The sequence below is a fragment of the Macaca nemestrina genome, chromosome 5 (genome assembly GCF_043159975.1).
Source record: "Macaca nemestrina isolate mMacNem1 chromosome 5, mMacNem.hap1, whole genome shotgun sequence".
Taxonomy (NCBI): Eukaryota; Metazoa; Chordata; class Mammalia; order Primates; family Cercopithecidae; genus Macaca; species Macaca nemestrina.
The window spans coordinates 15,833,874-15,858,481 of record NC_092129.1 but is presented as its reverse complement, the minus strand read 5'-3'; the positions used below and the strand labels follow the sequence as shown (position 1 = coordinate 15,858,481).

Genomic DNA, 24,608 nt, shown 5'->3' with positions numbered 1-24,608 from the left:
GACAAACTCAGTACATCACCAAAGAGGAGCTTTAAACACCTGTATGGCATTTAGCTATCTGATCTTTCCTCTACCATGCTGCATTTGGTGCCATAATGGGTTGAGAAAGAGAAAATCTCAAATGAAAAATATCAACATATTTTGTAAGAAAACATGCCTGGAAGAAGGCAGAGCAGAAAAAAGGCATGGTTTATTAACAGAATTAACAGAGACGTTATCGTTCTGTGCACCATCTGATTTGCCATCTCCTGACCACAAAAGTATCTGTAACATTGTCTAACTCACCTTCTACTATGAAATTTGACTTACCTGAAGAAATAACATGTTTATTAAATTTCCTTAGGCATACTCATTTTTTCCCCCAGTAAGACGGACACATTTGGTAATATATCCAGGGAAGTGGCCCAATATGCTATTAAGACTGTAGACTGAATTTGCTACCAGATAAGCACAGTGGAAGAGAACTAACTCCTGCTCTGCTGTTTACTGACATGTAATTCTTGGAAAATCACTAACGTCTCTATTAACGATAGATCTGTTTTTCAGTCTGTAAAATTGGAGCTAATATTTATTTTATCTGCTTTACTGGTTTATTGTGAAAGTCACATGAAGTAATATATGTGAAATTAATTTACAAATTATAAATATATAACCAAAAATAATTAGGCAGTCATCTACCACTTTCCCTTGGGTAAATGTCCAGTATTAGCAAAGCTGAGTTACTGATTTCTGTGGGTGTGTTCACGTGGTAGTACCAAAGATAATTTTTTTTTTAAAGCTGGGTGTGGTGGCTTGCACCTGTAATCCCAGCTGAGGCAAGCAGATTGCTTGAAGTCAGCCCGAGCAACTTAACAAGACCCTGTCTAGAAAAAAGAAAAAAAGAAAAAGCATTTCTACTCATCTTTTTGAGAAAGGACACAATAAATGTTCTCCAATAAATGTTATCTTGACTACAGAAGCTATGAAAGAGGTTGGCTGGTAAAGTTAATCCTGTCACAACAGATCTATATTTCAGGAAACTTAGCTTAAGGTGGTTCAGCTATACCTTCCTAACAGTATGAAAATGGACTATCAGATCAGGATGTAGCCTGATGATCCATAAATAAGTTATATTTATACTTATTTCTTAACTAAAGAAAAACTGCACAAATCTCCAAAAGTAGACTGTAAGCCAGAAAAAAATCCAAGTTCACAAACATACAAATATGTGCGCCAATGTCAGTTTTGTTTATCATTTATGGTGAACTGTGAATACATTTTCAGCCACAAAAGTAAGAAAAAAGGAAGAAACATAATGAACACTTTTGAACAAACGTTGCCGGGGCAGATACTTTAGATACTGCTTCTTCCTTCTATTTTTTTTTTTCTTCCCCAGGTAGGGATGAAGTCTCCCTATGTTGCCCACGCTGGTCTTGAACTCCTGCATCAGCTCCCCAAAGTGGTGGGATTACAGGCGTGAGCCACCAACCCCTACCTAGACACTAATTATTCTTATTTCAGTATAACGAAGCTGAATTTTGCCTTTGAAATAGAAATAAACAATATAAACTGCTTGAGCACTTGAAACACTCATTTCCTATAAAACTGTAGCTCTCTTTCCTCATTTAGAACTTGAGTAACTTTTCTCAGATATTCCTCTGAATAGAATTCCCATTTTCCCAGAAGTGTACCACAAGTAGATGTAATGCTTCTTTGTATCAAAGTCATGGCTTTTTTGCTAATTACCTAATTTCTACACTGGTTGCAACACAATTTACTTACGGTAGCAAAATCACAGCGCTAACTTTGTCCTTGATAAAAGCCATATGAAGAAAAAGAGACTTATCAAATGTTTTATATTGAATGCAATTTGTTCCAATATTTTAGCCTTCCTTTTAAAAAAAAATGCATTTGTTTGGGGACTTTTATTTTATTTTTAGAGGCAGAGTCTCTCTATGTTGTCTAGGCTGGATTTGAACTCCTGGGCTCAAGCGATCCTCCTGCCTCAGCTTAGTAGCTGGGACCACAGAAAGGCACCATGGTGTCTGGCTGGGTTTGCGGGGTTTTTAAAATACCAAAGCACACTATGAAACATACTCTCTCTGTTTAGTGGTCTGATGGTGTATTGACATTGTCTTGAGAGACCTTTCATTTCAAAAATACCCAAATTACAACCAGGATAATGTTTGAGGCCAACTTTAACCTGACCTATCTTTCTCTTCAAAGAAGTTTTTCTTTATGAAATAGTAATATTCATGATCAGTGAAGGAGCATACTCACCAAGTGAACATAAGGCACAAAGTATCCAAAAAGTGCAAGTGGTATTCCAACTGCCCACACTGCATAAGCTGTCACCTTGAAGATGGCAAAATTGAAAATTTTTTTTGGAGGACTGAACTTTCTCCTGGAAAAGAGGGAGGATCCGCTACCTCCACTCTCTTTATCTTTGGTACTGGTAGCAAGAGGACGGTAAGTAAAGCCAGCCAGAAAGAGAACAAACATGAAGATGCAGAGCACCCTCAGTGTGTGAAAGAGGCCCACGCTGTCAATCAGAACCCTTAAGAGCAAAGGCAGCAGGATTGTGAAGACACTGCTGCCAGCAGTGACAATGCCATTCACCAGTCCAAGGCGCTTCTTGAAATAGTGTCCCAGAATGACCAATGAAGGCTGGTATGCAAAGGAGCAGCCGCAGGCAAATATGATTCCATAGGTAAGGTACAGAGGCTCGATGGAACTGTATAAAGATGAAAAAGATGGAAAGCAGCTTTCAATATTGTTACTGTGTGCTTGGTAGAATAAAACCTTATAGTAAAAGTGGGTTTTTGTTCATCAACATATTTTCTACAAGTAAAAGTTAACCAAAATGAGGGAAAAACTCAGTAAGTCAAGAATGTAGCACTAAACATATTTTAATTTAATCTGAATGTGTGAAAAATAACCATTAAGGTCATCAGTGATTTTGTTCTGCCTCCTCTGTCTGTGGATTTCAGGCGATGCACACAGCACTGAGTAAGAACTGTGCTCTCCACAGCTCAGAAATAAAGGTTGGTGCCAGGAAGAGTAAAATCAACAGTGATTCAATTAACAAACCAAAAACCTAGTCTCAATGCAACACTTTTTTAAAAAGTTAGAATTAACTATGAAAACTAATTATTTCGTGGAGTTTTTCCAGGTACTTACCAAACAAGGGAGTAAAAGAAAAGGCTGCATTTTATATTTTTTCCCCAAGGTTATGTCAGGAACATTTGCACAGAGGTGCAGTTGTGCCTGTTTTTGCTGGCCTAAGGGCTGTAGACCAACCTTCGCCCTGTGTTGCACTGTTCCCAATATTGTGCAAGACAACAAGAAATCATATTCTGACTGCAGAAAGACTAAATTACGTGTATTCCTTTTAGTGATCTCAGTTTGTAAGCTGTAAGGCCATGCGTGTGTCAAAAGAATCATGGATTAAATAATCTTCTAGTTTAACCAAATAATTGCACATTTCTTAGGAAGATAAAGGATCGTATCATTATGTTCTTTGAAACAATTACGGTAAAGAACAAAACTAGTTAAAGTTTTTTGAAAAGGCTATCAGTAGTAAAAGCAAACAATTTATTAGAAAGTAAGATAGATAAAGTTGGTTAATAATTAAATTTTGGACAATAATGCTAGTCTAGCAACATGCTGAGGTAATCATAAGGAACTCTAGAATCTGATAAAATTAAGGCATGTTGGCAATCCTCTCTCTGAGATGCCCTTCTCCCTCTATTAATCCACAGCTAGCACCACCTTCAGATCAGACTCAAGAGGCACTTCTAGGGTTTCCCAAATTAATCTCACCTCACTCTGATCACCCTTTACTGAATCTCCACTCTTTGTTTAGCCAACATATTAAGCAACTACTATGTACCAGATATGTTGTGGAAAAGAATATTAAAAATTTGGTCCTTGGCCAGACATGGTGGCTCACAATTGTAATCCCAACACTTTGGGTGGCCAAAGCAGGAGGATGGCTTGAACCCAGTCTGGCAACATAGCAAAACCCCATCTCTACTTAAAAAAAAAAATAGCTGAAATTAGCTGGGTGTGATGGCATGTGCCTGTAGTCCTAGCTACTCAGGAAGCTGGGGCAGGAGGATGGCTTGAACCCAGGAATCCAGGCTGCAGTGAGCTATAATCACACCACTGCATTCTGGCCTGGGTAATAGTGAGACCCTGTCTCAAAAAAAAAAAAAAATGTGGTTCTGCCTTCAAGATATTCATAGTCTGCTTAGTGAAACAAGATACCTATCCCAAATAATAATAATACAACACAGAACAAAACAGAAATTAATGCTTCATTCATTCTGTATCAGTTTTTCCACCTAAGTAGTTTTCCAGATAATTGTAACTTACGTAAAGTGCTTATTTGTTTTTATTTAACAATTTTAAAGAAAGAAATTTTAAGTCTATTGTACATTCCTCTCTGCCTTCTTCAAAGTGTATATTAAAACTACTATTCACAGCAGAATCATCAGGAACATCAGTTCCTCTACAGTTGTACCACTGTACTGTAATGCTCTCAGCTGGAAAACCACAGAGCCTCTACCTTCTACAGAGTGAAGTAATGAGCTTTGCGATGGCATTTTCACTGCTGCTGAACCCTTTTCACTTCCAGGTTTTCCCTTCAGGAACAGATGGTTCCAGTCTGTGATGTTTGGCAGCCGAATAAGTGCAATGTAAATGAGTAAGGCTGTCGGATACCAATCATACATGTAAAAAGGATTCAGAGAAGGGACATGGGTGTGATTGACCTAAGTTGCTGGAGAAGGTTTTCCTCAGAAGGCAGAACAGGAACTAGAGGAAAAATGGACCTGCCACCCGACACTCAGAATCTATACCACATTTCCCCTTGCTCCTGTATCTTGCTCTCAAGTTTCAGTAGCCTTTGACCAGCAGGCTAAATAATGACATTTAATAGAAAATATGAGAATATTACACATAGTAAGGGAATTTTGGTTTCAATAAATTTTGTTTCACTTAGAGGGTACAGAAAAGAGAGAGAGAACTGGGTCACATCAAAATATATGTCATAATTTTTATTGTTCAGTGGTCAGAAAAATTTGAAAAACATTGCTTTGTATGTGTGTTTGGTTAACAAACTAGGTAGTAAATTACATAAGCTGTCTACCTCTCAGTCCCCTCTCGACCACAGCTGGAGTTGTAATACATTTGGCAAGTGGCAGAGCCACAGGTACTGACAATAGGTACCTGTAAGCTTCCAGATCAAAGAAGCTATCTGATGAGGTATTAATAACATTAATTACATTAATAATAATGTAAATATTATATTGCTGCTAAAATAAATCATCTCACGGAATTACCTACACAGAATCTTATTCCAATCAAAACTTTAAAAAAAAAAAAAAAAACAATTTTAGAAGAAAAAACCCATCAAGGTACTTTAAATATGAAAATATCTATTTTCTACAAAGAAATAAATATAATTTTTAAAAATCCAACTAGAATTTCTTTTTTTTTTTTTTTTTTGAGACGGAGTCTCGCTCTGCCACCCAGGCTGGAGTCTCAATTAGATGGAAGAAAATACGAAAGAATGAGGCTCACTTTAGAGTTGAGGAAGGGATGTGTGTTGGGGTGTGGGGAGTGGCAATGAGTAAAACCAAGGATCCTGTTGATTAAATATTTAAAAATAAAAAGTCAAATGTAAATTTGACTTATTTTTCCTTAATGACCACATTAATGCTTTTCAACTAAAGCAGCATGAAGACAGCTAGGGACAGGAAAGAGGCAGGAAATGAAGATAAACCACTAAAGTAGAGACAAAGGATAGAAATGATCTTAAGAGGTTTTCTTCTTAAGCACCTCCTGTTAGCCAGAGCTACATATTAAATCAGTGTTTCTCTAACTGAGGATTATTCTACCAACGCAAGGGACTTACAAGGAGAACCAGAGCTGCAGGGAGAGGTGCTCCATGCAGTTATGTGCCCATCTGCTCCTTATGGTTAGTCCCTCTTCAGTGCAATGCATCTTTTCTTCTAATACAGGAGTCCCCAATCTTTTTGGCACCAGAGACCAGTTTCAGGAAGAATTTTTCCGTGGATGGGGTCGGGGGAGGGTGGTTAGGGATGATTCAAGTGCATTACATTTATTGTGCACTTTATTTCTAATATTATTACATTGTAATATATAATGAAATAATGATACAACTCATCATAATGTAGAATCAGTGGGAGCCCTGGGCTTGTTTTCCTGAAACTAGACGGTAACATCTGGGTGTTACGGAAGAAAGTGACAGATCATCAGGCATTTAGATTCTCATAAGGGGAGTGCAACCTAGATCCCTCATATGTACAGTTCACGATAGGGTTTGCACTCCTAGGAGAATTTAATGCTGCCACTGATCTGACAGGAGGTGGAGCTCAGGTGGTAATGCAAGTAATAGGAAGCAGCTATAAATACAGAGGAAGCTTTGCTTGCTCACCCACAGCTCACCTCCTGCTGTGCAGCCCAGTTCCTAACAGGCCATGGACCCGTGCCAGTCTGTGGCACAGGGGCTGCGGATCCCTTTTCTAATAGATACAGGAGAAGTACACTGACATTAAGTTTTATTTTAAGGTACATTGGACCACTTCATTTTGCCATGATATTTTAAAATTTTAGCATGTTCTTTTTTTAAAGAACAGACAGGAATTCTCTATCTGGGTTGGAATAAATGGCAAGGTTTTGGTCTCATTAATAAAAATATTTCATATCAAGCCTATGAACAGCTACTTTAAAACAGCATGTATTGTAACCCGTGGGCCTCAGACTGAAAGGACCTTAAACTAAGGCCGCTCTTTTAGATAACTTATTATTATAACTTGAGTGCCATTGGGATTTTTATGTGAATAGAAGAAAAAGATAAGGAGAAACATTTTTCCATGCACCAGGAAACACATATATCCTGATTGATGTCTAAGTCTTAGGCATTAAAAGAAAAAAAAGCATTCAAATTCTCAAGCTCTGATTTGCTGCTATGGATAACAGTTTGTTTTATAAGTCATACTGCTTAAAGTTTTAAGAAATGAAAAGGAGGAGCTTTGTTTGTAAATTAAACAAAGAATTTTTAAATTTTGAATTTAAGAAACAAAGTTTCTTAAATTAAAACTTTAAGGCATTTAACAGTTTTTAAAAAGCAACATGAAAAAACCAAGTCCTTACCTTACAAAAGAACTGGACATGAGCCCAACAAATCCAACAGCAGCACCCATGACAGCTGTTTTCCGACAACCAAATAGGTCTGTGAAGACGCTGACTATTGGGCAGCAAAAGAAAATCATCCCCATGGAGAGAGAACCTACCCATGCTGTAAAAGAGGGGAAAGGGTGGGAGGAATTATGACATGGTAAGTTATATTTGTACTTATTCCATTGATATAATACACATTTAGAAAAATTTTATTTTTAGTTTTTTTTTTTAGTATAGCGCCTAAGCTTAGTTCTTTTGCCATGGAAATTGACTCATACACTAGTAGAATATTTGCTGACCTGGATAATAGTTACTGGGTATTTATTTTATAATTATTTATAAAACCATACATATGTTTAATCTTCTTTTCTGAAGGTATGTTATATTTCACAATAAAAAAATTGAGAATCAGAAGTCAGATTCCATAAAAACCCAAAAAATGAAAACCAACAAGAAAAAAAGAAATATTAAATACAAATAATCATAATTATGTGCCAAAGAAATGAGTGATCTGACTTCGCCGAGGAAATCAAGTCTGTAAGTCCTCCTAAAAAAGTAAAATAAACTAATGGAACCTAAGTGAAAATGAGCTGTGGAAAAAACACACATGAGTCATATTCCCAGCTCTACAACTACAACATATCCTTGGTCAAGTTACTTCCCCTCTGAATGAGTTTTCTTATCTTGAAAATGGATCAAATAAATACCTTTCTAGAATTATTAAAGATTAGAGAAAGTGCACATAAACCTCAGTATCTGGCACACAAGCACTTAATAATTTAGAGTTTTAACAATGATGATGACAACAAATTGTCTGTCTTGGTAGATGACCCTGAAGCTCTGTGAAGCTCTGGGAGTCTCCCAGTATATTACTCTATTTTCTTAGCAAAGGTAGTTAAGCCCTATGCAAATGATCATCATTTCTAGTAATGAATTTCATATTAAGTCCAAATGAAACTTTATCATACTAATAATTTAATATTTTGCCTTTTTTTTGAGAAATGATCTCACTCCATTGCCCAGGCTGGAGTACAGTGGTGCGATCTCAGCTCACTGTGATCTTGACAGCCCAGGCTCAAGCAAATTTCCCACCTCAACCTTCCAAGTAGCTGGAACCACAGGTGTGCAGCACCATGCCTGGCTAATTTTTGTATTTTTTTGTAGAAACGAGGTTTTGCCAGGTTGCCCAGGCTGGTCTTGAACTCCTGGGCTTAAGCGATCACCCACCTTGAGCCCAGAAATTTTTTGCCTTCTTACGTTTTTAAATTATATATATATTTTAGTCAGTTGTATTTCTTTTTTGTGTGTTTCTTTTGTAGAGACAGGGTCTCACTTTGTTACTCAAGCTGGTCTTGAACTCCTGGCTTCCAGCAATCCTCCCACCTCGGCCTCTAAAGTGCTGGGGTGCAGGCGTGAGCCATGGCCCAGTCAGTCAGCCATATTTCTATTATCTGTCTTCCCTCACCAGAAAGAAGACTAATCTTAAAATACAGTGAAGAGATTGTGTAAACACTGTCATCTTGACTTAAATGGTGGTGATAGGGGTTCAAAAGTAGACGGTAGGAAGGAGCTGATTGGCCAAATATATTAGCACAATCCAACCAAGACGTTTAGAGCCTTACAGTATGGGGAGCTTGAGACAGGTTAAATTTTCTTTTTTTAATGAGACAGGGTCTCGCTGTGTCACCCAGGCTGGAGTGTGGTGCTGCCATCTTGGCTCACTGCAACCTCTGCCTTCTGGGCTCAAGCCATCCTCCCACCTAAGCCTCCTCAGTAGCTGGGACTACAGGTGTGTGCTACCACACCAGTTAATTTTTGTATCTTTTGTAGAGACAAGGTTTCACCATGTTGCCCAGGCTGGTCTCAAACTCCTGGGCTTAAGCAATTGGCCCACCCTGGCCTCCCAAATTGCTGGCATTACAGGCATGAGCCACCATACCCAGCCTAGTAAGAATTTTTTAGTCTACTATCTTATACAAAATTTTACTAATCTCTAATAATTTAATTTCATTCAAAAAAGTTCAGACATCTGTGGTGTTTAAGAAACAATCTAGGCTGGGTGCGGTGGCTCACATCTGTAATCCTAGCACTTTGGGAGGCCGAGGTAGGCTGATCACCTGAGGTCAGGAGTTCCAGACGAGCCTGGCCAACATGGTGAAACCCCGTCTATACTAAAATACAAAAATTAGCCGGGCGTGGGGGCAGGTGCCTGTAGTCCCAGCTACTCAGGAGGCTGAGATGGGAGAATCACCTGAACCCGGGAGATGGTGGTTGCAGTGAGCCGAGATCGTGTGACTGTACACTGCAGCCTGGGCAGCTGAGAGAGGAAGGAAGGAAGGACGGAAGGACGGAAGGACGGAAGGGGGAAAGGGAGGAAGGGGGGAAGGGGGGAAGGGGGGAAGGAGGGAAGGAGGGAAGGAGGGAGGGAAGGAGGGAGGGAAGGAGGGAGGGAGGGAGGGAGGGAGGAAGGGACAGAGGGAGGGAGGGAGGGAAAGAGATAAAGAGAGAAAGAGAAAGAAGGAAAGAAAAGAAAGAAAGAGAAAGAAAGAAAAGAAAGGGAGAGAGAGAAAGAAAAGAAAGAAAAGAGAAAGAAAGAAAGAAAGAAAGAAAGAAAGAAAGAAAGAAAGAAAGAAAGAAAGAAAGAAAGAAAGAAAGAAAAAGAAAGAGAAAGAAAGGAGGAAAGAAAGGAAGAAAGAAAAGAAAGAATCTAATATAAATACTAGGCAGGCCAGAAGAAAACATCCTAACATCTACTTTTATTTTTTATTTAATTTTTTTTATAGCAAACATTGCCTGACAACTAACATCTACTTTTAGATAAAAGCACTTTTATAATTAAGGGGCCAACACTAAATATTAGACCACGTCAAGAAACCCAAGAGCATATCCTTATACTGCATATACTGCTCATATGAGGGAAGATTTTTCAAGAAAAAATACCTTGGCCGAGCACGGTGGCTCAAGCCCGTAATCCCAGCACTTTGGGAGATCAAGGCAGGCAGATCACCTGAGATCAGGATCAAGACCAGCCTGGCCAACATGCAGAAACCTCGTCTCTACTAAAAATACAAAAATTAGCTGGCCTTGCTGGCTCATGCTTGTAATCCCAACTATTCAGGAGGCTGAGGCACAAGAATTGCTTGAACCTGGGAGGTGGAGGCTACAGTGAATCAAGGTCATCCTACTGTACTCCAACCTGGGGGACAGAGTGAGATTCTGTCTCAAAAAAAAAAAACCTTGCATAAGTTTTTGTGAATTACTGTGGATTTCAATCTACTGTTATACCAAATATTAAAAATTACAGACTTATGTGTTTACTGAATAAGCACTAAAGGATATAATCAAATATAGTTTCTTGTCTTGACTGTCTTCTTAAAATTTATTTAGTGGGGAAAAATTTTTCCCTTGCCACTAGATGATCACTTCAGCAGGCCCATTTGATTCTTTTGGTCAATGTTAAATAAAGGAAGGCTTATGGTCACTTTAGGTAACAAACCAATCTTCACTAGGTAATCAAATGTTTTCCCCAGCCCCAGGGAACCTGGGAAGGGATTGAATCAGCTGCTTCTCTTCTCTTCCACAACTTTCGCCATCACTAGCTGTGGGATCTTTCCAAGATAGGCATGGAAGACAGGGAGGCTGGGGAAGGAAGGCAAAGAGATGCCAACATGGGCCTTCCTGCCAAAACACTTGTCTGCTGATGTTTGAAGCTAGCTCTTTTTTCTCAGATGCACTTTCATGGGTTATTCAGAGTCTCACCTCTGGTCATAGCTCCACTGACTTGGATAATTCATTCTTCTCCGGGCTTTTTGGCTGTCATTCAAAAGACTCACCATTGGAACCTCACTGCCCTTTCAGGCATCTATTTGGACAGGAGTCCAACTCCAAGCTATCCCTCTCCTCCACTAGGCCCACCTCTAATCTGCAGGAAATACATTTCCTTTGCCCTGACAAAGGCTGGAGTGTAGGCAAATTCAACACAGCCACCATTATAGTATAGTTCTTTCTGTGGGAACAGTAAGCCAGCCACAGTTCTCTCCTTGTTGGGTATCTCGGAGAGCGGACCCTGGTCCTCTTTTCCCTGCAACTGGGGGGAATCCTTTAAATCTCTTAAGTCGTCCCTCTCAAGCCCCTCTCACTTGATACCAAGTGGGAGAACAAGGAGAGATACCAAGTAAGAGAACAAGTGAGAGTAACCTCCACTTACACAATGGTGGAGGGGACACAGCACCGTTTTCTCAGGAGTCCTCATAAAATGCTATTCCTGACCCATAGTATCCTTCTTAATGGGTTTTATAGAGCCTTTAACTGATTTGAAAACCTACTTTAAAAAGCCACATAAAATATCTCACTTTTGAAATTCACACTATTGTACTGTAGTGCCTACACTGAAATTCTAATAGATTTTGCTACAATAATAATTGGCAATAGATGAAGTTAGGTCTGTCTTCTGATCAAATTCAAGAATAAATTAATTATCAGATTAGTTATTACCTGCTATTGCACACTCACAACATTTCTAGTTTTTGTCAAGTTTTAACATGGCATCTAAATAATCCAAGGTCTTATGACCTATGATATATATGCCACAAAAATAAAATAGACTGTTGTTCTCTTTCACCCCTTCCAAGTCTGACTATTACCACTATTATAATAATAAAGACTCAGCAGAGCTAGCTGTTGTACTGATAATATATTTGTTGCACTCAGAAGATTATTTCATTTAATCTCCAGAATTCTATAAGGTAGTACTTCTATTAAGTTCGTTTAACAATTGGGAAACTGAAGTACATAGTTACTGTAATATATCCAGCATGGTAAAATTTTTATCTTAAAAATGCAAATAGCCGGGTGTGGTGGTTCATGCCTGTAATCCCAGCACTTTGGGAGCCCAAGGCTGGTGGATCACCTGAGGTCAGGAGTTCAAACCAGCCTGGCCAACAGGGTGAAATCCCATCTCTACTAAAAGTACAAAAATTAGCGGGTGTGGTGGCAGGTGCCTGTAATCCCAGCTATTCCGGAGGCTGAGTAATGAGAATCGCTTGAACCTGGGAGGCGAAGGTTGCAGTGAGCTAAGATTGCGCCACTACACTCCAGCCTGGGCAACAGAGTAAGACTCTGTCTCAGGAAAAAAAAAAAAAAAAAGCATCAAACTAGACCAGGAACAGTGGCTCATATGTATAATCCCAGCACTTTGGGAGGCTGAGGTAGGAGGATTACTTGAAGCCAGGAGTTCAAGCCCAGCGTGGGCAACAAAGCAAGAACCCATCTCTACAAAAAAAAATACTTTAAAAACTAGCTGGGCATGGTAGCAAACAACAGTAGTCCCAGCTACTTGGGAGGCTGGGACTCCTGGGAGGCAGGGAGGCAGGAGGCTCTCTGGAGCCCAGGAGTTTGAGGCTACAGTAAGGTATGATGGTGCCACTGCACTCCAGCCTGGGCAACAGAGCAAGACCTTCTCTCTCAATAAATAAATAAATAGCAATCGAGCCCTAGTCCCTCTATGTTCTTCTACAAAACACCCACAGAGGACTTCCGAATTTTCCCCCCAAGGATCTCTCCTCGAAAGTTGACAGTCGATTTGCAGACCAAAGCATGCCCCCACAGAACTATCCACTGGGTCATCTCATAACTCATGCCCACTAGGAGGGCATGTTGAAAGCACGCCCACTTGGCCACTTCTACAACTTACTTCCGCCCAGGAAGGTGCCAGCTCAGATACCTGCCCAGTAGCAGAGGGACCCTTGCCCTTGCTCATTTCCTCCCCTACCTTATAAAAATGCCCACTTTTTGCTCCAAAGGTGAAGTGGCACAGTTAGGCAGGAGGCTTTGTCCCTCTGCCTCTAAGCTAGTTTTGAAATAAATACACTTCTTTGTATCAGAACTTGCTCTTGTTAATTGGACTCTACATGCAGTGACCAACTAACCTGCTTTTCAGTTACACTATTAAAATTTTAGTGTTCTTTAATGTTCTAGGTTCTATCCTAGGCTGTTGGGAATATAAAAACAAATAAGAGATTTCTCTACCTTCCAAAAATTTTCAGTCTAGTAACATATGCAAAAGTGGTCTGATCAGAACACCAGATAGACTGTCCTGTGTCTTAAGAGACATAGATGCCAAAAATGTATAAGATGTGCTTGTATAACTCTTATTTGAATATGTGTGTATGTTTGACATCAGAGAGACACATCCAAGAAGACACGTTAAGAAATCTTTTTACAGAAAAATACCAGGAAGCTTTTCAATTTCCCTATCTAGATCCTATTTGTTTCCTACTCCATTCTGAGAAAAAATCCCAGGGCTCTAAATGTATGACAAAAGCAGGATGCAAATCACTCAAAGTGGTTAGGTTTGATATTTAAGAAGATTCTCCTGCATGCCAAATAAAGCAAAGGTGTTGTAATTATGCAGATGTAAATGATTGCAAGGGCAAAGTGTTTACAAATGAAAATACCCCAAGGGAAGATTTACTGTAGTTAAAGGTTGATAAATAGTTTTTTGCCCTTTGGTAGTTCCAACCTGCATTTCCACTCCATCTTGGCCTCTTTCAAGATATCTATGCTCTGTAATAATCAATATTGGTCTAATAGCCTTAAATTATATAAAATAATCGTATGCAAAACTGAGATTAAAATGCAATATGTTAATATTATTGAGCAGAGTCCCAGTACCTCCTGGAGCATGAAACTGTCTGGCAGCTACACACAAATTCAGGAATGGGTAAGCTGTACTGCTGTACTCTTGCTTTGATCATTTTATTGCCATCCTGAAGGTTATTTGGCAGTTATATTGCACTTAGGAGTGGCTTTAAAAATATTTGCTAATCGGCTGGGCACAGTGGCTCACACCTGTAATCCCAGCACTTTGGGAGGCCGAGGTGGGCAGATCACAAGGTCAGAAGATCGAGATCATCCTCACTAACACAGTGAAACCTCATCTCTACTAAACCCCGTCTCTACTAAAAATACAAATCTATATATATATACATATTAGCTGGGTGTGGTGGCAGGCACCTGTAGTCCCAGCTAATCGGGAGGCTGAGGCAAGAAAATGGCGTGAACCCGGAAGGCAGAGCTTGCAGTGAGCCCAGATCGCACCACTGCACTCCAGCCTAGGTGACAGAGTGAGACTCCATCTAAAAAAAAAAAAAAAAAAAAAAAGAAGTTGCTAATCAACTTCTGTTTATGGCATTGGAATAAAGTGGTCCTGCAAACCCTACTACAGATAACTATTATTAAATCTGAGCTAAACAAAACTAAACATACTGGAAAATATCTTAAAAACTGATAGAAATTGGGGGAGAGTTTGAAAAGCTACAGTTGCAAGAAGAATTATAAAGTTGTGGGCTTTCTAAAGGGCCAATAAAATGTGCACATGCTCGGTAGACTGAACAGAAGCCAGAATAAAGAAAGGCAGCACCTGAAAGTTATAAGAACTAAGCAGAGATATCAGCTGCCGCACACCACAGTGAGACAGGATTTGCAATGTGAGCAAGCTATCTGCTAGGAACAAAAACTCAATAATCCTTGGATTAACACAGTAGATTCAGAGTTATTTCAAAATATTATCTACATGTTCAAGTTTCAACCAAAATTATGAGGCATGCAAACAAACAGGCAATCAAAAAAATAGACTGTGAATAGGCTCAGCTGTTGTATTTAGTAAACAAAGATTTCAAAGTTTCTATTATAAATATGTTAGATGAATTAGAAAATAATATTTTTCAAAGAATTTAAGATAAGAAGTGATCTTACTTAGTGAAGAGATAGGGAATCTCAACAACAAAATGTAAACTATAAAAACGAGAGAAAATTCTAGAGATGAAAAGTATGTATCTAAAGATTGGGTAATTTCTATTTTCAAAGTTCCCAGACCTTTCTTATCTTTCATCTGCAATCTGCTAAGGGAACCTATTGAATGTATTTTCCAGTCATACTTTTGAAGTATATTGGTATCTTTCCTCTGTAATAACTCAATATTGGTCTAATAGCCTAAATTATATAAAATAATAATATGCAAAACTGATATTAAAATGCAAAATATTATTTACCAAAGTCCCAATAATTCCTGGGGCACGAAGCTGTCTGGAAACTATACAAAAATTCAGCAGTGGATAGACTGTACTCTTGCCTTGACCATTTTATTGCCATCCTAAAGGTTATTCGGTAGTTATATTTTACTTGAGAGTGGCTTTTAAAATATTTGTTAATCAACCTATGTTTATGGCATTGGAATAAAGTGGTCACGCAAACCCTACTACAGATAACTACTGAATGCATTTTTCAGTCATACTTTTGACGGATGAAGTATTGGAGATAGAAAATACCCAATCTAAAGACAGCTGGCCTTTTCTCACATTGCAAAACCTGTCTCACTGTAAGAGAATAATATTAAACAAAATTAACTAAGTCTTAGAGACCTATGGATCTCTAGGAAAAAATGTGAGTCATTCTCAAGAAATAATGGGGCTGGGCACAGTGGCTCATACTTATATATTTTGGGAGGCCACGGCAGGAGGATCACTTGAGCCCAGATATTCAAGACCAGCCTGAGCAAAATAGTGAGACCTCATCTTTACAGGAAAAAAAAAAAAAAAAAGCTAGGTGTGATAGCATGCACCACCTGTGGTCCCAACTACTCTGGAAGCCAAGGGGAGGATCACTTGAGCCGGAGAGGTTGAGGCTTCAGTGAGCTACGATGGTGCCACTGCACTCCAGCCTGGATGACAGAGGAAGACACTGTAAAAAGCAAACAAATAAAAAGAAATAACAGCCCAAAATAAAAATTGCAAATTGTGTGAAAAACTTTAACTTGTAGATCCAACAAGTTCAAAGACCACCCCCAGCAGGATAAACACTAAGAAAATGATTCCTAAGCTCATCACAGTCAAACTGCTGAATGCCAAAAAGAAAATTCTGAAAGCAGAGAAAAATAATATATCTAGAGAGAACAATTATATCATTAACAGGTGGCCTCTTGTAAATAATAAGGGACAGAAGACATTGGAACTTTCATATTGATAGTGCTGAAAGTGGGGGGAAATAACCAAGAATTCTATATCCAGCCTTTAGAACTAGCCTTCAAAACTGAAGGCAAAATAAAGATTTTTTAAATGGAGAGAATTTGTCGCTAGGAAATTTACACTACAAGAATGTTAAATAAAGTTCTTCAGGCTGAAGGGAAATGACACCACTGGCAACTTGGGTCCAAAGGAAGGACTAACACACACACACACTTTTCCTCATAATTTCTTTACAAGGATAACTTTAAATTACTGTTTAAACAAAAACTATAACACTATATGTAGATGTTATAATAAATAAATAAGTGAAAATAACAGCATTAAAGATAGATGTAAACAGGTAAATACTGTAATAAGGCTCCTATATTTTACCTGAATTCTGTATTAACTTAAAATAGATTGGGATGACTTAAAGACGCATATCGTTATACTCAAGGAAAGCACTAAAAAATTATGCACAGAGATACAGCTAGAAAGCCAATCAATGAATTAAAATTGATTACTAAAAATTATTTGATTAATGCAAAGGCCGGCAGAAAAGAAGGAACAGAAGAACAAAAGGTAGATGAGACAAATAGAAAACAAATAGCAAAATGGCAGACCTAAATGATACGGCCATAACAATTATTACATTAAATACAAATTGACCTAAATGTCATTAAATTTAAAAAGATCTAAATTGATATGGCCATATCATTTTTTTTTTTTTTGAGATGGAGTCTTGCTCTGTTGCCCAAGCTGGAGTACAGTGGCATGATCTCAGCTCACTGCAACCTCCACCTCCCGGGTTCAAGTGATTCTCCTGCCTCAGCCTCTCGAGTAGCTGGGATTACAGGCACGCGCCACTGCACCCAGCTAATTTTTGTATTTTTAATAGAGATGGGATTTCACCATGTTGGCCAGGCTGGTCTCGAACTCCTGACCTCAAGTGATCCGCCCACCTCGGCTTCCCAAAGTGCTGGGACTACAGGCATGAGCCACTATGCCTGGCCTCAATTTTTACATTAAATAAAAATAGACTAAAGACTCTAATCAAATGGCAAAGATTGTCTAACTGGATAAAGACACAATAACTAATTATATTGTTTAGAGATATATTTTAAATTCAAAAACAAATAAGTTAAAAATAAAAAGATGGAAAAAGATATCACATGTGAACAGTAGCCCTAAAAGCCTAAGGTGGCTATACTAATATTAGACAAGACAGACTTTGAGACAAGAAATATTACTAGAAATGAAGAGGAATACTTCACAATGGTAAAAGTGTCAAGGCATCAGGAAACTATAACAATTATAAATGTATATATACTTAATAACAGAGCTTTAAAAATATAGGAAGCAATGAAATTTGATCCCTACCTTATACCATATAAAACATCACTTCAAAATGGATCATAGAACTTAAATGTAAAATTGAAAACTATAAAACTTCTACAAGAAAATATTGGAATCCAGGCATGATGGCTCACAACTGTAATCCCAGTCTCAGGGCTCACCTGGGATCCCTGATGGGTGAGTAAATGCAGACCTAAACTCTTTCACTTCCATTTCCAAGGCTTCTTGTCCTCAGACTTTGTGCTGAAGGCGGATGAAGCACCGAACCTCTGGTGAGCCAATTAAGAGCGACTGGTGCAGATACAGAGGACAGGATGCTGGAGAGGACCCCAACACCCACCCTTCACCCCACTGCTCTCAAGGGTTAGGAGTGTCAACCTTGTTCTAATCCAGTTTTTTCTACCACATTTTCCTTCTTTTTGGGGGGCCTGTCATGGCACCTATCTCTTCTTTTACAATGTTAAGAGTGTTGCTGCAAACTAGAGATATTACTGGGTAGAATGAGCATTTGGCCCAGCCGTCAGATACGCTATTCAGAACAATGCAGTTTCCATCTGTTCTTAGAGGCAAGGAGGATACAGGGATTAGAAGTGTCTTTTTTTTCCCCCTGTTGAAGGAATCCATTTGCATAGAGCAAGAGGTTTTTTCCCCCAGGCACTTTCCCCTTCTTGTACTTAAGCTGTTCTTTTGTCTTTTCTCCACAACATCAGGAGTTAAACACAGCCCTGTGAATACAGGGAGCTTTTCTATGCAAGGGTTTTCTTTTGTGCTTTTGGAAGGTATCTTACTAGGCCAGGACCCAAATTCATGGGACTCCCTAACTTAATGAGTCCATGCACCCTCCTGAGGCACCCTTTTGTCCCAAACTCAATTTCAAGCTTCAGGTTGAAGGCCTAGAAAGAAAAACTGGATCTGAGGGATCGAGAAGCAGATGGCAATGAAAGTCAAGGGACACAGCACTGTGAGTAGGATTAATTCCTGCCAATTAAACCCCTGCTTCATGGAAGGAGGTCATGCTTTTATCTATGGCATAGATGAAGTCTAGGAAACTCAAAGATTACTGACAGCAGGGAGGATAGGCAGTGCGTAGGTGAGGACAGATCATTCCTACCTTCTAGGCCTCCCTGTTCCACATGGGTGAAAGCCGTGTTGGCACCCATGGGCAGCACCTGCCAAGGTCACCGGGACTCAGAGATACAAAGATGGAAGAAAGAAAGGGGACACCTTTTCTTTCTCCTCCTCATGTACCCTAGGTATATGCTGGGAGGAGAAAGGAACTAAACCATGCCTTTTCCCCCTCTTTCCAGATGGGAACCAGCCATCTTCAGTCTGTACTTCTTTTGAATGCATCCTGAATCACTGGGACTCCTTTGAAATAAATGTCTTCTTTTTCATCTTCTGTCTTCTCTTCATGGATGGATAATTGGGTCCTTGTACCACAGGATACTGCCCTTGGATGCATCCCCCAAACTGTGAAAAGTTTAATTTCCCCAAACCTTAAACTACTTGGCTTAAAATTGAACTGGGAAGGGAACCCAGAAGCTCGACACGCCAGTAAAAGAGTAAAAGTTCTTACCATTCAGATTTCTGGCCTCTTTCTCCCTGTGCAAACCAGTAAAAGGAAGGATAAAAATCACTGTTTACTCTTCTGTAAAGTTTTAATTAATGGAAAAAAGGATTTGTGAGGCTAATCTTAAGCTGTGGCCAATCTGGTATGCTTTGTGTGTCTTTCTGTATAGTTCTGTCATAAGGAGTAAGGCAGGATAGAACACAGACCTAGGACCCCATACGCCCACTGTTCAAGCTAGCCCTGCAAACTGGTCAGTTACAAACTTTGCTACAGGTCTCTGAAGGAAAAAAACTGAATAAGGTCTCCATCTTGTTTTATGTCCTTGGGAGCTTGACCTTGTAACCACGTGGCAGTACTTTCTTTTGGTCTCTGCCATTTTACAATGGCAGCCCAGGTTCAGTCCTGGCTTACAGAATGAGTACTTTCTGGCTAATATCTGTGTGACTTTTATATTTGTTGATTCTCTTTCCCTCCATGAACAACTTCCAGCTTCCTTTCTGAAATCTTCCTTTCTCTGAGTTATCTTAAAAGATTCTAGATTTTGTAAAAACTGCTCACCACCTCTTTGAAAATACCTTGTATACAGGCGGTTAAATCACAACCTTACTTAAGTCTTGTTGGTTTCACCTGTGAGGTTACTTTTGAAAAAGTTCAAAAGCCAGAAATATTGGCCACTTGGTGAGGCTAAAGTTGGGTAACAAGGGATTTAAAATGATTTTTTTTTTCTTTTGAGACGGAGTCTCACTCTGTCGCCCAGGCTAGAGTGCAGTGGCACGATCTGGGCTCACTGCAAGCTCCGCCTCCCGGGTTCACGCCATTCTCCTGCCTCAGCCTTCCGAGTAGCTGGGACTACAGGCGCCCATCACGGCGCCCAGCTAATTTTTTTGTATTTTTAGTAGAGACGGGGTTTCACCGTGTTAGCCAGGATGGTCTCAATCTCCTGACCTCATGATCCACCTGCCTTGGCCTCCCAAAGTGCTGGGATTACAGGCGGATTTTTTAAAATAAGAGCACTATGGTCAAAAGTCAGTTTAATTAAAAGTGGATATCCAAGCTATAGGCATATTTAAAAGGCCTTTATGTTTTTCTCTTCTTGCATCTTGTTTTGTTGGAAAAGGTTTTCTTTCTCAGTCAACTGAATTACTTTTTTCCATTTTTGTCTTGCCACTCTTAATGCATGCATGAGAGGCCCTAAGATAACTTCTGATAGCCTGGGACTCCCTGGAAAAAATGGAAGAGGCACCACTGACCCCGTTTTAGAAAAAAAACTCTGTTGTCCTCATAAAACCCCAATAATTAAAAGCAGATAAATCCCTCTCAAAATCTGTTTTTGTCTTCCAGCTATAACTGTTTATTAGGCTCTAGAAACTGCATGCTTTCCTAGTGCTGCTCTTGAAGGGCTCCATCCTGAGGTCAGTAATCTAATTAGGAGATTGGCCAATGAAAAATCTTACAACTACTGGATCCTCTGTCTGTGTAGTTATATATGTGTAATGTGTGCGATGTTTGTATAAAAAAGAACTCTAATTAATTGGCTTAGAGAAAAACAAGCACTTAGATAAAACATTTTTTGAAGGAAAAATAAAAGCTGTAATACCTTTTAGTTCACATGATTTTAATATTTGAAAAATAAAAAGTTTTAGAGACTATCGGTAAAATACAAATGTCTTCAAAATGTAAACATGTAGTCTAAATTATGCAGGTCAGATACTAGGTTTGCTAAATGCTTTAAAGTTATAAACTGCTTCTTTGGCTTTTTTTTCCTCTTTTTTTGTTTTCTCAACAGTATCACTCTGTTGCCCAGGACGGAGTGCAGTGGCGTGACTTGGTTGCCTCTGCCTCCCAGGTTCAAGTGATTCTCCTGCCTCACCCTCCTGAGTAGCTGGGACTACAGGCATGCACCACAATGACCTCTAATTTATATATATATTTCAAGGTTGTCTTTTCTGACATCTTACTTTTGAATACTACAGAGGGCTCCTGGATTATCCAAAAAGAGAGATAAACGGGATTAACTGACATATTTAGTTATGTGGGATTGCCAAAAAAAAAAAAAATATATATATATATATATATATATATATATATATATATATATATATATATATATTTTAGCAGAGACGGGTTTTCACCATGTTTGCCAGGTTGGTCTTGAACTCCTGACCTCAGGTGATCCACCTGCCTTGGCCTCCCAAAGTGCTGGGATTACAGGTGTGAGGCACTGCACCCAGCCTGCTTCTTTTGCTTTTAAAAATTGTTCACCTTGCTTGCTTTACAGTTTCATAATGCCATATTACCAATAGCACACCAGAGTGGCTACAGCTTAAGCTACAATTGGTAGCACATAATTAAAATAACTTACCAGGCTTTACATTAAAATTAAAAATTGCTAAGGTTTACCATTATACCATGTAATTGAGACTACTGAAAACAGATTTATATCAAGGTGTATAAGGAAAGTAAAATATGTTTTTAGTAAAGGATTATAAGAAGGCATGGGAATGTAAATTTTTGTCTAGTTTAGAGGATTAAATAATTGTTTTAAGTTGGATAAGATAAAGTCGAAGGTTTAAACAAGTTGTGGAAGGTCTGTAAACATTAATCTTGCAAAAGAAATTCTGTGTGTGAACATACTGACTAAATTCAAAAGGGTATTACATGGTTTTTCTGTAAATTGAACATTAGAATAAAAGCACAACAGGGTTTTCTTAAGGCACTGACCTACTCTTTAACAAAAATTTGTAAAGGTTTATAAGAATCTTACCTCATGGTCAAACTGGTTAAGATTAGACAGAATTATCTAAAGATTTCATCAAAAAATAAAGGGTGTGGGAGAGACCAGAGATGGAGTGTTTGGAAAGCTGTCTTCACTCTTAATGAGTAAAGGTTTTTACGTTTTTTAAAATTTTTGAGTCATCATTTTGGCTAAATAAATGACTTATGGTAATATGCAGTTGTATTTCATAATATAAGGTGTTTTAAACCTCTAATGTATTTAACAGGCTTCCCAAAATCAAACTTCAGTTTCAAGGTTGTCTTTTCTGACATCTTACTTTTGAATACTACAGAGGGCTCCTGGATTATCCAAAAAGAGAGGTAAACGGGATTAACTGACATGTTTAGTTATGTGGGATTGCCAAAATAAAAATAATGTTTAATCTTCTTCAGGTTATATTTTAGTGAAAAATACTAATATATGTTCCAAAATTGTATGTGGTTTCTAAAATTCTAATGTCTGAGTATATGCTATCAATCATAATTAAGATTATTATGTTGTTATTGTAAACCACAGAAATAACCAAATTTCTTTGTCAATCATGGTTTCGACTATGATTACCCAAAGACATTTTGTCATTCACAGACAATTGTCCTATTTTGATCCTTTTCAAAAGATGGTTTATAATCAGCTATAGGACTTTGACAGGTGGTCTCAAATGCAAGTTTCTGATAACTTTGGAGATTGTGATATTGGAATAGAGGGAAAATGTACAGGACTCATGAAGAGCTGAAATGTTTGTGAATATCAAGCAGAACAAGAATTAACAGAATGTACTGAACTAATAGAAAGCTGAAGTAATCTTTTTTGCTTAAAACATTGCTGATCCTTATTGTTTTTCAGAGTCAAGGAAACTTTTATGTTGAGCTCTCTATAGCTTTTAACAATTGAGTAAGCTATACTCCAGTTAACAAAATTTGGAGCACATTTATTTCCTTCTGTCTGGTTTCCCCAGAAGTTGGAAACTATTTGTGAGTATTCTTAATTTGCAGCAATACAGTTATTTGCATCAGTGCAATAAGAATCCATTTTCTTTTGCAACAGGACACAGTTGGAGAAACCGGTTGTTTTACCAAGGCTTTGACTAGTAGGGCATGCTTACCTTTAAGAAATCAAGTTTGACTTGCAGAACCAATAAAAGCCCCTTGGGAAAACTGGCCTCATACTTTGTCTTCTACACAGTCCCTGTACAGGGTTCCTAACCTGTGGTGAGTAAAGAATGTCACTTTCTAATAGGCCCAGGAAACCCATCTTATCTTGGGACCTCAAGAAGAGAGGAATTTACCCAACTCACAGGTATTTGAGGATACAAACCCATGGCTGGGCTCAGCTTTTAAAGGTCTTATCTGAAATTCCTTGTGGAACAGAGTTCCATCAAAGCCAATTTTAAAAGCCTGTGTGAAAAATTATTATTCTTGCTGTACTTTATGCAAATAACCAGGCCAAATACGAGACTAAAGTTTATTCTGCAAACAACTCAGTCCTATCATGATTTGTTTTTAACAAAAATGAGGACTGGAGAGAGAAAAATTATGTTTCAAAATTATCATACACTTGTCATTGAATTCTAGTCTCATTAGTTGTTTTTAAGTTTTTGTCTGCATTTTAGACTAACCCTGCTTATTTCTATGAACCAACCAGTGATCATCAGCTGCAGCTCAGAAGAAACAAAAGGGATGGGTGATGTAAAAATCTGGATCAATATTCTAGTTCTGGGCAATTATCCTGCAAAGCTTGCCAGGTGATAGGAGTAAATAGGGTGCCCATAACCTGGAGGTTTCTTTGTTTGGGAAAATAAGACCAAAGAAGCTGACCAAAGCCAAGACTCATGCACCCAAATCTTAACAGGCATAACTATAGCCACCTGTTATCTGGGCATGTTGGCAGCCATGGGATTTCTGAGCTGTCCTTACCCCCTTACTTTGTTTTGATACATGTCTTCTAATAATCTGGTTTGTCTTTTCTCATTTTCAGGTCGTCAAACTCCAGTCATGCAACTGGAGCCTCAGTCAATGGCTCTCTTTTACTGGGGACCCTAAGATAGGCCTCTGAGGGAGATCTGACTGCCATTTTCCCAAAACAGCACCCCTGTCAGCAGGAAGCAGCTAGTATCAGTCATCATCCCTATTCTAATGGCAGTTAGATGTACCTCTTCAGAGGGGAGAATTGATAGCAGCAGGAGGTAGACAAAAGCCTAGGCAGATAGGAGTGTAGGAACGGGTCCCTGGTGAAACCTGACCTTCAAGCTGAAGACAGTTTAAAGCCTAGCTACAAGTCCCAGGTAAATCCATGGACTGGATTGAGAACCTATCTTCCCATTTGGCATGCTTTCCTCTGATTGATTCCCACCCTTCACCTATTTTACACATACCTATCCTTTCTTTTCTTTAATTTTCTTTGCTTTCTTTTTTTTTTTTTTTTTTTTTTCTGAGACAGAGTCTTGCTATGTCAGCCAGGCAGAAGTGCCATGGTGCGATCTTGGCTCACTGCAACCTCTGCCTCCCAAGTTCAAGCAATTCTCCTGCCTCAGCCTCCCAAGTAGTTGGGACTACAGGTGCCCGCCACCACACCCTGCTAATTTTTGTATTTTTAGTAGAGACGGGGTTTCACCATGTTGGTCAGGCTTGTTTCAAACTCCTGACCTCAGGTGATCCACCTACCTTGGCCTCCCAAAGTGCTGGGATTACAGGCATGAGCCACCATGCCAGGCTACATA

General features: G+C 38.9%; 1 protein-coding gene across 1 annotated transcript in view; it reads right to left on the bottom strand.

Moving 5' to 3' along the window:
- Positions 1–24,608, bottom strand: part of LOC105492084 (solute carrier family 16 member 10) — a 140,854-nt gene that overhangs the window by 45,790 nt on the left and 70,456 nt on the right. Inside the window, exons 2-3 of the mRNA XM_011758966.2 lie at positions 7,162–7,306; positions 2,260–2,713 (exon numbers count right to left, since the gene is read on the bottom strand). Coding sequence (XP_011757268.2) covers positions 2,260–2,713; positions 7,162–7,306 — 599 coding nt within the window. The remainder of the gene's footprint in view (positions 1–2,259; positions 2,714–7,161; positions 7,307–24,608) is intronic.